Source organism: Phoenix dactylifera, chromosome 18 (genome assembly GCF_051530095.1).
Source record: "Phoenix dactylifera cultivar Ajwa chromosome 18, Ajwa_hap1_PhDact_Kaust_v1.1, whole genome shotgun sequence".
NCBI lineage: Eukaryota > Viridiplantae > Streptophyta > Magnoliopsida > Arecales > Arecaceae > Phoenix > Phoenix dactylifera.
The window spans coordinates 10,499,286-10,516,546 of NC_143207.1; the positions used below are offsets into that span (position 1 = coordinate 10,499,286).

The 17,261-nt window shown below is 34.1% G+C and overlaps 1 protein-coding gene across 11 annotated transcripts in view; it reads right to left on the bottom strand.

Annotated features, from left to right (window-relative positions):
• The window catches only part of LOC103695874 (cycloartenol Synthase-like), a 132,930-nt gene that overhangs the window by 97,276 nt on the left and 18,393 nt on the right, over window positions 1-17,261 (bottom strand). For all 11 annotated transcript variants that reach the window (XM_088714308.2, XM_088714307.2, XM_088714313.2 and 8 more), the window contains exons 7-9: window positions 11,364-11,530; window positions 10,244-10,432; window positions 8,778-8,891 (exon numbers count right to left, since the gene is read on the bottom strand). In XM_088714308.2, coding sequence (XP_088570434.2) covers window positions 8,778-8,891; window positions 10,244-10,432; window positions 11,364-11,530 — 470 coding nt within the window. The remainder of the gene's footprint in view (window positions 1-8,777; window positions 8,892-10,243; window positions 10,433-11,363; window positions 11,531-17,261) is intronic.

Consider the following 17,261-nt stretch of genomic DNA (forward strand, 5'->3'; position numbering starts at 1 on the left):
TGTGCAATCAAGACTTTCAGCTGCAGCCAACAACCATCTTCAAAGCTTCTGATCCTCATTTATTATTTTATTTACTTTGAAGCTTTGTTTACTTAGTTACAGCATTTATTCTTTGCTTTAACTCAGCTGTAACAGTATCAATTATTTTTGAAATTGGTAAAGGTTCTTTCAAACTTGAATTAGAAGTTGTTGAATCAGGAGATTCAACAAGGGTAAAGGTTTTGGTTGGTGAACCTATGAAAACCGACTAGGTTGTTTGTGAGCTCGAAAAATAAATGTGTAAAGGTTTTGGTTGGTGAATTTATAAAAACCAACTAGGTTATTTGTGAGCCCAAAAAATAAATGTGTAAAGATTTTGGTTGATGAACCTGTGTAAACCGAATGGGTTGTTTGTGATTTCGGAAAACAAAGGGATTAAGGTTTTGGTTGGCAATCCTATGAAAACCGACTGGGTTCGTTGTGATACTGAAAAAATAACGAGTTGGATTGTGAGCTCGAAAAATGACCGCACTGTAATCAGGGAGATTATTGTAAAAATTTTCAAGAGTCTTGGGAAATGGATGTAGATGCGGGTTGCATCGAACCACGATAAATTCTCTATGTTTGTGTGTGTGCTTGTCTCTTTACACTTCTGCTCTTTAAACTCTGCTATTATTCATTAATTACTTCAGCACTTATATCTTCCAAACTGAAATCTTTATTTATTCGCTGCATCTAGCTAACAAATTTTTAAAACCCAATTCACCCCCTCTCTTGGGCTGCATATCTGGGCAACAATAATAATTTAAAAATATTAACTAACAAGGCAATCAAATCAGCAAATTATAATATATATATATATATTTGATAAATTTAAATTAAAAATAAAACATAAAACACAACAATAAAGAAAACTGAGTACTCCTATGCAAGGCATAATTTAATCAATATAGTCTAACCTAGTCAACTATGTTTTTGAGTCTAAAATTTTGAATTGGAACTAGACTTGTGTATGTTAAAATGTCAGAAGAGGGTTGGATTCCAATATAGTCATGCACGTAATAGATCTAGCTAGGATTTAAAATTTTGAACTATGGTTGAGTTATAGTATAGGGTTTAGCGTAACTCAACCAACCTAATTTGATTGGATCAAATCTGTCTTGGGTTTGAAATTTTGGATTGGGATTGGCCTATATCTTAATTAAAGGATTGAATCAAGTTGAGGTTGGACATTTTGATGGCTGGACTGGACATGCTTTGCCCTAACTTAAACAAATCCCAAAAATATATCTACATACAAGGAGATGAACGTCCAAGTTGAAGGAATGATATATTTGTCTCTTTCTTTCTTTAGCCCTTTTGTGAATTTTGAGGGAGATGATTTCTCTTGTATCGATTTAACATACATAGAGATTTGACTTAAAATCAATAAATAAGTCCTTTTATAATTGATCAAATCTAACATTGACGGAAGTCTCTTAGAATGGTCAAACTTAATGTAGAAGAGCTTAAATAAACCTAACCTCAAAATCTCTATTATTAAAAGCAAACTTTCAAGCAATGCATGAAGCTCCGCCCGAGAGTTTGTTAGTTTGTACCATCCAACCACAAGAATGGCACCTGGCATGCAAATTCTAGTTTACTAAAAGGACTGCTCAAACAACAAAACCCTCTTCCTTTATAACCTTTCAACCCTAAATTCTAAGCAAAATTAGAATCTAGACACATCCCTGCAACTCTTTTTTTTTCAAAAAATATAGATATTGCTAGACTATCTGTTAAATGGTTGGCCAGAAATTTTCAACTTTCATCAAAAATTAGGTTAGAAAGAAAATGAAAATGTGCAACGCTTCACTATAAGTGTTTGGCACCTCAAGCTACTAACATTTCACATTTGAAGTAGTCAAGTGCTTAAGTAGCATAACTTGCATTAAAATATCTTTTACATTCTTTAGGCAAAAATGTCTTTTTATATAAGACTTTCAAAATACTAAACTAACTGCAACACCTACAAGCAATGTAAACAAGCTAGTATGGGTGCAAAAGGCCAAATAGGAGCAAGCCAGGCTAGTGTAACACCCAGCCCAATTGGGTTACACCCTAGTGTAAAAAGCACCGCCCCCCACCTCCCCGCCGCCCCCCCAAAAAAAGCCCCGCCCCGCCCCACCCCCCACCCGAAAAAAAGAAAATAGAGAGGGCATTGCCCTGTTCCACTTGGAGGAGTAGACAGACTCTTACTCTATCACGATCTCCAATGGAGGCTAGAAAACCCGGCCTCTACCAGCTATTTAAGGATCCTGCCAATGGGGACTAAAACATTGACACTTGATTAGTCCTGAAGGGTTATGTCGCAAGAAGATGCACGACATACCACAATAGATATACAGTCTCGAAAGACTTTGCCACAAGATGATGCACAACACACCACAAGAAGATGCATGATATCATGATCCAGCCACAGAAAAATATGGTCATAGCTCATAGCTCGATTTCTGATAATGATGCATATTTGAATTTGATTTCGAATTATTGAATTCCATATACTTATTTTTCTATAAATGATTATTTAATTTAGTGCTTGATTAGTCTTGGTAAAGTGATCATTGCTTATTGGGTTGTCTAGCTCATTGTTCTATATTTTACAGTTTTTACATATTCTAAGAACTAAGATGGTACAGAGTTATGATCGGGAGAGGTACTAGAGGCAAAATTTGACATCTTAAATTTAAATCAGGATTTGACTAGAGTTTGATGTAAGATTTTTTGAATATGACTGGTTTTATAAGGCATTAAAATTTGGTTCTAATTATTTGTATTAAAGTTTGAATGTTGGTTATTTGAATTTATTTTGTTGCTTGCTTTATGATATCATGATAAGATACTTGCATACTTGTGGGGAGAGTTTTCTATGAATATGCGGCAGTTGCCGTGACTCTTAGCTTGTGATCTTGGGATGGGGGCATGACAAATAAAATGGTAACAAAACATAAGTGGACAAATCATAATACGTAAAATCGGACATAGAATAAGTATAGGTGCGAAGACACCAGAAACATTGAGACGCTAATTTATATTGATTTATGTAGAAGTTATCCTGGTGCCAAGTAGTATTCTGGTTGAAGTTAATTAATAAGATTAGAGAATATTAGTATTTTAAACCAGAGTGCATAGTAGAAGTGTAGTTGTTTGGATTATTTTTAAGCTGATCAGAATAATAATTTGATTCCATGAGTGCTATATTGAAAGACTTGATTTGGTTTATATGTTAGAGGTGGTTTTTATTAATGAAAATAAAGTTAATTAAAAATTGGAGAATGAAATTACATAGAAATATCTTTAGCTCTTTGAAACTATAGGTACAAAAATTTTGGACTTGAAATTTTTTTTGGAGGCAGTAGATTGTAACGCCCAGTCCAATTGCATTAATAGAGAACTAGCCCCCCAACCCCACAAAAAAAAAAGAGGGCAATGTCTTGTTCGACTTGGAGGAGATGGACTCTTCGATCCCAATCTTCAAGGGGGCTAGGAAACCCAGCCTCCGCCGACTATTTAAGGAACCCACTCTCCCATCATGAGCCTCACCATCGGTCTTAAGCCTGCACTACTAGAAACTACCATCAATTTCTCTTTCATCCTCTTCTTCTTTTGGAAGACATCACCATGTCGGCCGCAAAACCTCGTCGGAGATGAGGTATGAAACACCCCAACCCTATCTATTTTCTTCTCCGGCCTTCCCCCCCTTTCTATTGAGCCACTGCTAGTTGGATTCTATCGAAAAATCACCAAAAATCGAGCCAAGAACATTGCCCCTATTTTTCTTTCTCTTATTCTTTTTTCGGTCATTTTAGCCACCGGAGTTCACCGTCGAGGCCCTCAATCTCTCCCTTGCATTGGCCTCTAGCCTTTGCCAAGCCTGAATATTGGCAAGCAAGCTGGGATCCAGAATCAACAGAGCCCAAGAGATCCCTGCTCGGCTTTGTTTTTTTTTCTTTTCTTGCATTGCTTGGCTATCGTGCTACTGCCATGCTTGGCCACTGGTCTTCCATGTAGGGGTAGAATTGTTTAGGTGGGAAGATGTCCAATGGTGGGATGCAATATGGTCTATTTTAAAATTATTCAGTTTTGTTAAAGTATTTATGAGGTAAGTATTGTAACTCTATTTCTAGATTTATCAATAAATTATAAGATTATTATATTAATAAATTTTGAATCATACTATTCATGATGCATGAATTTGATGAACGGTATTTTACTGTTGAAGATATTTTATTTTACAATATTATGATGATGTATGATCTCAAGATGGATTATGCTTAATTGATTTCAATATCACATGATTTATTGTACTTTTGTCAAATTGAGATACGAACAGCAAGATTATTTTGAACTCTTAGCCTAACTATACAACTAGTTTTTTAAATTAAAGTTTGAACATTGGTTATAAATTTATATTGCTGCTTACTTTATGATATCGTGACGAGATGCTTTACATGCTTGCGGAAAAAGTTTTCTGAGTATGTGGTAGTTACCATAACCCCCGACTTGCAATCTCAGGTCGAGGGAGTGAAACCTAGCTAAAACTTTGCTCATTTTGTAATCAAATTGATCCAGAAGGATCACCAGACTCGATGTGGACCACTTTAAGCACTACTAGCAGGGATGGATAGGGTCCAGGAGTGAGACCTACTATATCAAAAAGCCGAGTCGAATGCCAAACTTTTAGAGGCCATAACTTGGTCATACGATGCCCGATTGAGATGATTTTTTTTTTTTAAATTGGGTACCTTTTAGAGATTAAATTGGGATAACATTCTACCAGTAGACCCCATAATAGGTTGGTCAAACCAAATTTTTTTTTGGGGGGTAAGATTTTGATTGGGCATAGCTCTCTATCCAACAAGAATTCGGTAGAGCGATAAAAGACAGAGTTGATGTAGGAATGTCTATTTTAGAGAAAAGAGTCCTACTAGGATTAGAAAGAGAAATCCAGCCTAAATTATACTAGAAAGAATCTTATATTATAAATAGAGGCTATGTACCTTATTTTTCTAAAGGATAAATGAAAGAAAAGGAGACTTGAAGCCCTACTTTTGAGATTTCTCTATCTTTTTTTCGTTATCTTTTGAGAGATTCGAATTGAGAAGATAGAAGAAAATCATCTTTCTCCCTCATTGGATCAAGTTAGTATCAGAGCTTCAGTCCTTTATATCTATGGGAGCCTCTATTCATGGCCAAACATGCGAGCAATATAAGCAATTAGGAAAACAATTATTTGTGCTTCAAGTACATCGAAGGACAAAGTGAGTATGGCTGCTAGTTATTCCTCAATGGGTGATGATGAGACGAAGAAATGTCTCATGTAACTAGAAAAAAAGATTGCCCAACTCACCGAGATCGTCTCGAGATTGGCGATACCATCATCACAAGCAGCAGTAACTCCTATTGCAAAGCTGTCTCCTATGGCTTGAGATGAAGAACCACTGTCCAGCGAGGAGGATGAGGATAAGTGACCTATAGGTTGAAAAATATCTCTCTTCAATTGTTTAAAGATGAGGCTCGAATCGAGATCCTTGTATATGATGGGGTAGTTGATGCGGAAAAGCTACAGTTGGCTAGACCAGTTAGAGACATATTTTACAATCTATGGATACTCAAGCGTTCAGAAGGTAGCTTTTGCCCATCTTAAGCTTTCAAACCATGCTCTTACCTGGTGAAATTCATACATAAGGAACAACGATGTTTCGAATCTGACATGGAATAAATTCAAGAGCCTAATCAAGAAACAACTCTACCCAATCGGCCACGAGGAGAATTGGTGGATCAAGTGGTAGATCCTATGGCAGAAGTATGATCAGTCTGTCTAGGACTACCACACCATTGAGTTTCACAAGCAAACAATCTCTCTCGGAATCTCCATCAACAATGATGCAGTTTTTATGAAATACATCGGAGGTCTCCACAAGAGCATCCAAAAGGAGCTAAAACTCTTCAAAGCTGAAGATATTAGCGAAGCTAGCTTGAAGACCATAGGGATTGAGGAGAAGAATCAGCCTAGAGAAGGTAAAAAGGGTGTCAAGTTTAAGAAACACAACAAAAAATCAAACCAAAAGAGGGAGCAGGGTAAGAAGCAAGCCAACACGACTCAAAGAAATTACTGCAATCATTGTGACCTCTCTGGACATACTAAGAAGAACTGTTGGAAACTTCACTTCGAGGAGCGGCCTGAGCTCGAGGATGCAGACTCCAAATTGAGCCTAATGGTGAGGAAACCCGCAACAATTATTAAAGCTGATTTAGAGGTGTGAGAGAAACTCTTTCACTTGAAGATCCAGTTGAAACAAAACATCATTGAGGCTATTATAGATCCTAGAAGCCAGAAGAATCTCATCTCTAAAAATCAAATTCATAAGCTAAGATTGTAGACCAAGCCTCATCCACGTCCTTACCCTCTTGGTTGGATCTAGAAGGACATCAAATTGAAGATTACGAAGTAGTGTACCTTCAAATTTGCTATAACTGAGAGGTATATATATCGACGAGGTATCTTGTTAAGTTGTTCCTTTGGATGTTTGCCAAGTTATCTTTCGAAGCCTGTACCTTTGAGATCGAGATGCAATCTTCTACCGGCATCCGAAAAAGTATCAGTTCATGAAAGATGGGAAGAAGTTATGATCAACGCCTCCAAAATACAAGAAAACATAGACCTTGCAATTGCTGCCCAAGCGAAGCAACTTGCTAATGCTTGACATAGGTTTGCGGTAATGGTCCAAAATTCTAATACTATATATGAGAGGCCAAGCTCTCGTTCTTTAGTTCCACTGACCGATCTACCCTGATCAAGATTGAGGAGTCTCCGTAGTCATCATCGACGAGGAAGGATAGCAAGGAGCGTCACTACCATGAAGTCCAAAAGGAGCAGAGCTAGTGGTTCTCGAGACTCGAGAGTAAAGAAGAATCTAGCCAAAAATCATCTCTAAGCAAAGCCAGGTGGTTCAACTGCGAGACCGAAAAGTAGGCATTTCTCCACCTCTAGTTTTGATTTAGCGAGAGCTAAATCTCTTAAACAGGGAGAGCCCTGATCCAGAAGGATCACCAGACTCGATGTGAACCATTTTGACCAATACAAGCGGGGCTAGACAGGATTCAGGAGCGAGACCCACCATATTGAAAAGCCGGATTGTATGCCAAACTTTTAGAGATCGTAACTTGGTATACGATGCCCCATTAAGATGATTTTTTTTGTTTGAAATTGGATATCCTTTCGAGAATTATAACTAGGAGGTTGAATTAGGATGAAATTCCACCGTTAGACCCCAAAAGAGGATACTCAAACCAAAAGTTCTATTTTTGAATAAGACTTTGGCCAGGCATAGCTCTTATTCGATAAGAATTCGACGGAGCGACAGAAGACGAAGTTGATGTAGAAGTTGGGATCTACCTTCTCGAGATTTTTAGCTCTTATCTATTAGAAATGTCTATTTTAGAAAAAAAAAGTTTTACTAGGATTAGAAAGAAAAATCCGACCCAAATTGTGTTAGGTCGGACCTTACATTATAAATAGAGGTTATGTATCTCATTTTTTGAAGGATCAATGAAAGAAAAGAAGACTTAAAACACTATCTTCGAGATTCCTCCATCTTCTTCTAGTTATCTTAATTTTGAGATATTTAAGTAGAGCGGGTTGAAGAAAATCTTTCTTCTTTCCAATCGGATCACAAGTCGAGTTTAAGCCAACTCATTTAATTCTGAGTTGAACTTAAGCTATTTTATGAACAACTCATTTAAGTTATATAGTAAAAGTTCTAATTTATTTTATTTGGACTATTTTTTTCATTTATATTTTAATCTTACGGTTGAAATATATTCTACTATTCATTAATTATGTTCATTTATAATAATAAATATAAATTTGTTATTATATTGATCATAATAATAATGGAAACAATTTAATTTAAATTATTTATATAAATCGAACTGAGAATGAGTGAGCTATTAGCTCTAGTTATACTCACTTGCTAACCAAGCTAGCCAAATTTTTAGCTGAACATTAGCTGGCTATGAATAAGCTGCTTGTTTGACAGTCCTACAAGCCATCTCCCTTTTATTTTGTTCTTTTTTCTTTTATCTTTTAAGTGCAATGCCATGTGATATCTTCTCCAAATGTTTATAAGTTTGACATTACCATTAAAATCTTAAAATTGAGGGGTTCAAGTAATACTATTGGTCCTAGCTGTTAGTTCGAGAGTCATGATATCACAATCGAGGTCATGTAGATCTTAAAACAATGTCTACCTTTATTTAATAGTCCACTGCAATTTGAGTCCAAGTGCTTTAACATAGGCATGATTTCTTGCATTCAGCTCTTGTTGATTGCTTAGGAAGATAGTGTTTTGACATGGGGCTTAATTGACTGATATGATGATTAACCTAGATTCACATGGGGATTACTTAGCTTGGAAATGTATTGCCTAATTGATGAATCCTAGCAATACATTGAGAGGATGCCTAAGGTTTACCGGGGGCTTATCGGACCTCTGTAATTGAAATCTCTGAAAGCCATTATTGCCCCGAACTCAAGAGTCTCTATGAAACCTATTATTATTTTTATTATATGAATTAACTGTAAGATTTAAATCCACAAGAATTTCAAACTAGGCAAGTGTCATGTTAAGAACTAGTCTCTCAAACAATAAAGTAAATCAAATTCAGCAAACATGACATGAGGAGATGATGCATATCACTTATGTTTATGAGTGGACATATATAAAGGCAAGTTCAATTTAAAAATTATTCTAAACCTTTATTTTCAAGCCATCTTCAGCAACCCATACGTAGTCATCAATTCTTGCAAGGTGCTTCTTAAATGCCTCTGAATTTGGTGCTTCCAACCAGCACACAACCATATTTAGTGCCTGTAAGTTTAAAGATACAGTCCACAGCTTAGCATTATCAGCTCCATGATGGTATAAGAACACAAATCAACCCTATAACGTTGTTTTCTCTCGCTCTTAAATGATATTGGTGCATATAATACAATTTATTGTAAGTGGAAAGAAATTGATATTCTTACAAATATGGCAACTTAATAGGGAAAAAAGTTAAGAAGTATTGTTAAAGTGGCAAGTTACATCTACTACAAGTTGGGAATGAGAAATATGTGTGCAGTGAGACATTGTTGACTAGAACATCTACCTAGAATATCCTCTTTTACTAATATATGGCATTGAATCAATTATTTTTAAGAATGCATGTATAATTCTCACTTGAGTACACATATATTGAGCTTCAGGTACTACTAGACTAAAAGATGATAGCGAAATTTACTATCAAGAGGAGAGAAGAATTAACATGATACTGCATGAATCTGGATTCCAAATCACTATCAATCTTATAATATAACCTCCAAGATATAAAGTAATAACACTATTTGATCAAACATCCAAGAGGAAGAGGAGGTAGAAGGGGAGGAGGACTCCTAAACTAGCACATCAAGTGTTAAATAGGCAAGCCAATTCTTAAAAAAGAACACTACTCTGAAAAAAGAACACTACTCTTAAAAAAGAACACTACACTTAACATCAGAACATCTATCTCCATCATGGATTAAAGAAAGAAAAGAATTCCTAAAGGGTTTCACTTGTGTTAGTTTGTTTTGTGTTGGTGGTCTGTAGATGCATTTGTTTGGAGAGAGAGTTGCATAATTCTCTTTCTTAACAAATCTTCAAGTGTGACAGAAATGCTTGAGATGGTTATTAATTATTTGATAACCGAAAGTCACTTGCCACTAGAAATTACTTATAGAGTTTAGAGAAAGTTTGGATTCTTTTGGCTCCATTACTTTGAATTTTGAGTTGTAATCCTATAGCTTACTTTTCTTTCCCCCCTCCTTTTCGGAGTTCCCTTACATATCCTAGTGCCTTTTCTCTTCAAAATAAAATTGGTGGCTAAAAGTTGAAGCCACAAACTATTGCATAAATCATAAGTTGTCATCTAATTATTTAAGGATACAAATGTTGGTTATTATCAGCAACTTGAGATATTAGCTATCTCTATGAAAATGTTTGGCATGGCTCATGCAGAAACCCAATCAAAACTTCCACGAATCTAAGTGAATTTTTGAAAAAAAGATCCTTCAAATAAATTTCTCATTATTTTGTCGTTGGCATGATAGACATGAAGAGCCCCTTCACTTTGCCTTCCATGGCAAAATATAGTAACTTTTAAGTAGATAAAAAAAGAAATGATGCCATTTTTTGGTGCTTACCTTGTTAACAAAACCGAAGCAAATATACCGAGTATTTTCGTCTTCATAATGAATGTGTTGCAAGACAGTGTTGAGAGCCTTTTCTCTCAACTTCTTGCCGGGCCAACTTATGAATATTGGTTCAACGACCCTTTGAAGAAATGTAGAAAGGATATTTTGCACCAATGAAGTACGATTGTATGAATCTTCCTGCAAAGAGAAAGTCAAGAAACCTTTAAATCTACATAACATTTTAGTTTATATTTAACAATACAAACTAAAAATTAATTTGTCATATTAGAATTCTGCTATAATGCATACGGTTATGGAGGATATTTCTTGGCTGTATGGAATCTACTTTTTCATTTGTAATGGTTTATTTGTTGAAACTATAGAAATATGAACATCTTGGAATTCTTATCTTCTCATATTATGACTAATATAAGGGGTAGTAGAAAAGAAGTAGATCATGCAAAAGAGCTGATTTGCTTTTCAAGAAATGGCTAGCTTTTATCTATAAAAGCCAAAACATCAAGGGCTCTTTCTAAACTTTTCTTTTAGTAACTATGAGATTTTCAGATAACACAGAATCAAACATTTATGATACACAATCTAGCCTACTCAATCTTTCTCGACTAAATTTTAGACTCAAAAAAGACTTACCAAGTTTGGACTAGTTGCCCACCACTTGCTTCTCTAGTCTATTGAACTCAAATGGTAATGATTATGGTGTAGCCTAATATCCCATAACTAATTAGTTTGCCAACTAGTTGAACTGAAGTTAATATAATATACCGAAGATGATTATAAAGGCTATGCAGCATATCATCTTTTCTTGTCAAAAGGCAACTTTTATGGAGTTATCTAAATAGTTCTTTAGTCATAATTTTTTATACTAGTAGTCTTAACTAGGAAACATGATTAATGTTTCAATTTGTTGGTTTCACCTATACACAAGAGTTAAATATCTATATAATTTGAACACTATTGGTACAAAAAATTATGCAGGAGCCACTCATATGTAGAAGTTAGTTATTTATTAAAATGTTAGGCTTATCAAAATGATTGGTTAGGAGGAATCCACAACAAGCCAATTTTCCAAGAACGTGAAAACAAAACGAAGAAAAATATATATACTAACTTTAGCGGATTGATTATAGGTTCGCTTCCAATCTATAACATCATAGGAAGTAGTGTAAAGCTCCTTCCTTAATGATAATATCGTTGGTGTAATTGGACCCACAAATCGCTTTGCATATATATATGACATGGCCGCATAAGCTGTTCGGCAAGCAGAGTACATTCGTCCTGCAACATGAGAGGAACAAAATTTATAACTATAGATTAAATAAATAAATAGTGGAAGTAAACTAAGTTGCATTAGCAAATTTGACATGTCAAATTCTATGTAGGTCTTAGTTTCAAGATGAATGTTAAAATCCATCCATTGTCCTATATATCACTATCAGGCAATTTGCATTTGTTGGAAGCAAATTTAAAAAGAATATCGTCCAATATGGCTCTATGTGGCTGCATTTTCTTAAATAATAGTACAACTATTAGGAAGGTACATCAATATACTAAGACAACCAATGTGCCAGTTTCTTTACATGTTAATTGATCATACTACTTGAGAAGAGAATATGACACAATAACAATATAATGATTAGTACTATGTGCATGGACAAAGAAAAGCAGAAAAAAGAAAGAAAAAGAAGAGAGAATGTAGTTGTTCAATTAGATAAATATGGTTATAATTTTCTTCAAATATCAAAAAGTAATTATTGATAAAAATTAATGTCTAATTAGGAGTATAAATATGTTCACAAAGTGCTGATAAGCTAGGAGTATAAAATATGTTCACAGTGTTGTATACCTTTTCAAGTGATAAAGCTCCATCAAAAAGTACAATGGTAATGACTACAAAGTGCATATACTTGTCAATACAATGGGAAGTCACATGTAAATCCTAAAGGAACAATGAAAGATAAAAGATTAAAAATATGAACTCAAAAGGAATTAAAAACAAAAAATATATACATAATCAATAGAAACACCCTCTCCTTAAGGGGCTCATTCAGACTCACTATCCTGGTAAAAGAGCATTCATATCAAAGCAACATATATAGGCTAAACATAATAAACCTTCACATGAATTTCATATTCATTGCATTCTCTTGAGTAGATGTATGCACATATATATACTCTCTTGTGTCATACATCTAAGGGGTACTTAATGACTTTATAATCATAATGTTTTGATTTATCTACATATTCAAGTTTGTTGACCCAAAGATTGATTATGATGATCACAAAATCCTAAAGTATAATTACTAATGGTTGTGTTGCAAGAAGAAAGATAATTTGTTTTGCAAAAAATATAGCAAGTTGGAAGAATGCAAGAAGGCCTCAAAAGTTCTCAAGAAAAGTTGGAAGAAAGCCACACTTCATTGGCCCAAGTTTCAAGTACAAAAAATTCAAGTTGGAGGGACAATTCAAAAGAAAAATTCAAAAAAACAGTCTTCGAGTCAACTCTTGGAAGCTTAGAGTCGACTCTGGCACTTTGGAGTGCCATGACACAGAAAGTAGTTTTCAGCACTACAGTGCTCGAGCCGACTTCTACTATTCACGAGCCGACTCCAACTACATTGCCAAGTCGACTCCTACTTCATTCGAGTCGACTCTCTCTCAGTCAGGATAGAAAGCAGTTTTCAGTGCTATAGTGCTCGAACCGACTCCAGCTACAGTGCTGAGCCGACTCCAGCTACAGTGCCGAGCAAACTCCTATTCACGAGCCGACTCCTGCTTCAGCTGAGTCGACTCAAGATCTGTGCGAGTCGACTCAAGATCTGCGCGAGTCGACTCGAGCACTACTGGGACGCATAACGGCTAGTTTTTCACGGCTCCAATGGCTAGTTTTTCATCTCTAACAGCTCTATTTCATCTCCAACAGCTCTAAAATAGTTCCCAAGGACTTCTAAACTATAAATACAAGAGAACCAAGTGGATTAAATGAGAGCTCCACTACCCAAATGTCCAAATCATAAAAGAGCCCCAAAAATCAAAGTATAGGAGTGAGCAACCAAATGAAATCCTTAAAAGTCTTATTGCAAGTAATCAACATCAAGTCTACAGCTCTGAAAGTTGGTGAAGCATCCACGACTGCAATCAATCAACCAACATCTTCTATTGCTCTCCACATTCGGTTATTATTTTATTTGTAGAGTAATAGCTTTTGTGCTTTAATTCTTTCAATTCTTGTACTTGTAAAGGTTCTTCCAAACCTAAATTGGAAGTTGTTGAATCAGGGGGATTCAACAAGAAAAAAGGCTTTGGTTGGTGTGCCTTTGGGAAAAACCAATTGTGTAGTTTGTGAGCCCGAAAAACAAACGGAAAGATTTTGGTTGGTGAGCCTTTGGAAAAACCAACTAGGTTGATTTTGAATCCGGAAAATAAACGGAAAGGTTTTGGTTGGTGAGCCTTGGAGAAAACCAACTGGGTTATTTGTGAGCCTGAAAAACAAACGTTGTAAAGGTTTTGGTTGGTGAGCTTTTGGAAAAAAACAACTGGGTTGATTGTGAACCTGGAAAACAATCGGGATAGGTTTTGGGTTGGTGAGCCAGAAAAAACTAACTTGGGTTTGTTGTGATCCTGAAAAAACAACAAGTTAGGTTGTGATTTTGTAAAACAACTGGGTTGTAGTCTTAGGATTATAGTGAAATTTCCAAGAGAACTTGGAAAGTGGATGTAGGTGCAGTTGGCATCGAACCACTATACTTTTGTTGTGTTTGTGATGCTTCTTTGTTGTTTAATTTTCTCACTTACTTACTTAGATAAATATCTAATTGAATTGCATGCTTAACTCTTATCCGCGCATCCTTTAGTTGTAAGTATATTCAAATTATTTAATCAAGTCTCATTTAATAAAACTGCATTAAGATTTATTGTATTGAATTGCATGCTTGGGGAAACTTAATCGTTTATTGAGACTGTTGCTTAATAGTTTTAATCTTGATCAGATTAGAATCAAACTGTTGCTAAGTTTAAATTCCACTGTGCATCCATACAACTTAGCTTAATTAACTGAAAAGTTTAGAAATAGTTAAAAAGTTTTAAAAGATCCAATTCACCCCCTCTTGGGCTGTATCTACTGGGCGACAAGTGGAATCAGAGAAGGGGCTCTCTTATTATTTGTAGTCTTAACCGACTAGAGCCAAAGATGAAGGCAGCCCCGCATAATGTACTATTCACTGAGGGACTTTTCACAAATAGACCTCCACTATTTGATAAAAATAACTATATTCAATGAAAAGCTAGAATGAAAATCTTTGTTCAATCATAAAACTATGAGTTATGGAATATCATAACAAATGGCCCTCACACACTCTCTCAAGCTATTAAAGAAAAATACTTAGCACAATTGAATGCTAAGGCTATGAACATACTATAATGTGCTATCCATGAAACTGTATTTAATGAAATTTCTGCATATTTATTTGTTAAGGAGATTCGGGATACTTTAAAAAATATTTATGACAAATTCTAGATTAGTTCACATGTGCTTCAATTACATACTAATAGTGATCTACAGAAAAAAATTTTGAATCTCCCAGTCAGAAAGAAAGAACAACAAATGAAGAATTTAGTAATGAAAACAAGGATCCATCCTCAAACACCAAAAAATTCAAAAGCTTCCTGAAGACAAAGAAGAAGAGGAAGCAAGAAGAAAGGAAGAAAGAGATAAAAAGCAAGAAAGCCTTGACCAAGAGTAAATCAAGCAAAAAAATAAAATTTAGGAGCAATAATAATAAAATCAGCTCCAAAGAATTACAAGAGGTAACTAACTTATGTTTCATGGCACAAGAAGATAAGGTAAAATTTGAATTTGATTTTACATTTAGTGATTTTCAAGAAGAATTCTCTTTTGATGAACTACTAAATGTTTTTCATGATTTGTATGGTGAATTTAGAAAACTATCTATGAAGAACAAAAATCTTAAAAAGTTAAATCTGAAAATTTCAGAAGAAAGAAATTCTATTGCTAAAATAAAAGACAAATTAAATTCTGAGAATGAAAGATTAAAGTTAAATTCAGAAGAATTGATTCAAAAAAGTCAAAATTTAATTAAAGAAAACCAAAACTTAAGTGAAGAAGTTATTTAACTGAAATCTCTTATTAACAAATTCACTGTAAGTTCAGAAAGATTAAAAATGATGTTTGAAAGCCAACATACTGTTTTTGATAAATCAAAACTTGGCTTGACTCCCTTGCTTAATAATGAACCTCTAAAGAAAAAAAAATTATAAATTCGTCAATCAAACCATCAAATAAGATAACTTATTTCAAACATGAAAAGAATGGGCATAACAACTTTACCTATAGTTCTAACACAATTAAATCAAGTAGTAAAGTTATTACAATTAAACAAATTTGGATTTCAAAAAGAACCATATGTCCTAACCCCCAAAGATCCAAGCAAGCTTGGGTACCTAAAATGAATAACAAAGATTATCTTGTAAATGTGTCAAAGCAGCCCTTGAAACTCATGTGAAACTCTTAACTAGGTGCCATAATACGTGACTTATAAATGAAATTTATTTCATCATTTGTGAATATAATTTAGATTGTCATGCTTAACTTTGTAAATTCAAATTATGCTATTGAATGTTTACTAAATGTCTTATATGTATGATAAATTTTATCTCAACAATCTTATTATGAAATCTTCTAGTGCATGATGATAAGAAAACAGTGAATGAATATCTATAACTTTCTACTTTGAGTTTTCAAAATCTAAATTCTCTTTCGAGTATCAATGTTTGATGCTGATTTCATGCCCTCATGCTAAAATTTTATTGAGCATAATTCTTATAAAATTTTATTTCATCTTTTGATAAGGTATGAATGCAATTTATCATGATATCATTGTTTCATTCATTCCTTAAGTAATTATTTAGAATGTATTATGATTTGCCCTATAAGACTCATGTGTGCAATATATGTTAAATCATAATCATCTCAGATTGGTTCAATCATGAATGATTAATGTGTAACGATCATAATGAGAAACTTACTTAAAAATTTTACAATAACGAATTGGTTTTCCCTCTTACAAGTAATTTTCAAGACTATTCTAGAATCCAAAAATAATAAATTTGATCTTTAAAGTATTTCATTGAGCATAATCATTGCATCCATGATTAATATCTATCTCTAAAATTATCTCAAATTTTGCTGATTAATTTTAACTCGTCATGTTTAATCTAAGCATAAAAATCTTTTAAAGCATGAATATTAATTCTTTTGAATTATCTCTCATAAGTCAAAAATAAAAATTTTATTTGCTCTAAAAGAAGATTGCTTATCTTCCTGAAACATGATTATATGTGTTGAGAGCTAAATCATAATCAAAATTTTGATAGAGACAACTGTTTAATTTGATTAGAACTTAACTTGTATACCTAATTCATAATTATCTTAAGCAAATAGAATCTAAGCTAAATTGATTCTAAAAATAAAAAATTAATTTGATCTTGATGAATCTTCCTATTGCCTCACATGCTTGTCCTTGAACTATCTTGCTTCATGAAACTATCTCTTTAGTTCAAGTGACTTGTGCTTGCTTATATTTAGGCAATCTCTTAAGTAGAGTGATTCAATATTCAATTATTGTCGTATCTTATGTTGAGTTATCTAGTTAAGAAATATATTGTATGAATATTTTGTATCTTGAAGAAACTAATAATTTTTCTTCAAGAAAGAAAAAGATTTTACTAATAATGCAACATCTATGAGCAAGAAATGAGAGATTTCAACTTGAAAAATACCTCGACATAAGGTACAATAAATATTTACATGCAAACAAGAGAGAGGACCTTCTTCAGCCAAAAGTTTACACATAAGAAATCTAGTAGGTTTTGACTTGAAGAATACAAAATGAATCGGTAATTTCATGAATCGGTAATTTCATATACCTCTCTTGCAAATTAGCTGAGCAAAGTCAATAACTTAAATCCTATTGTGACATGATTAAAGTCT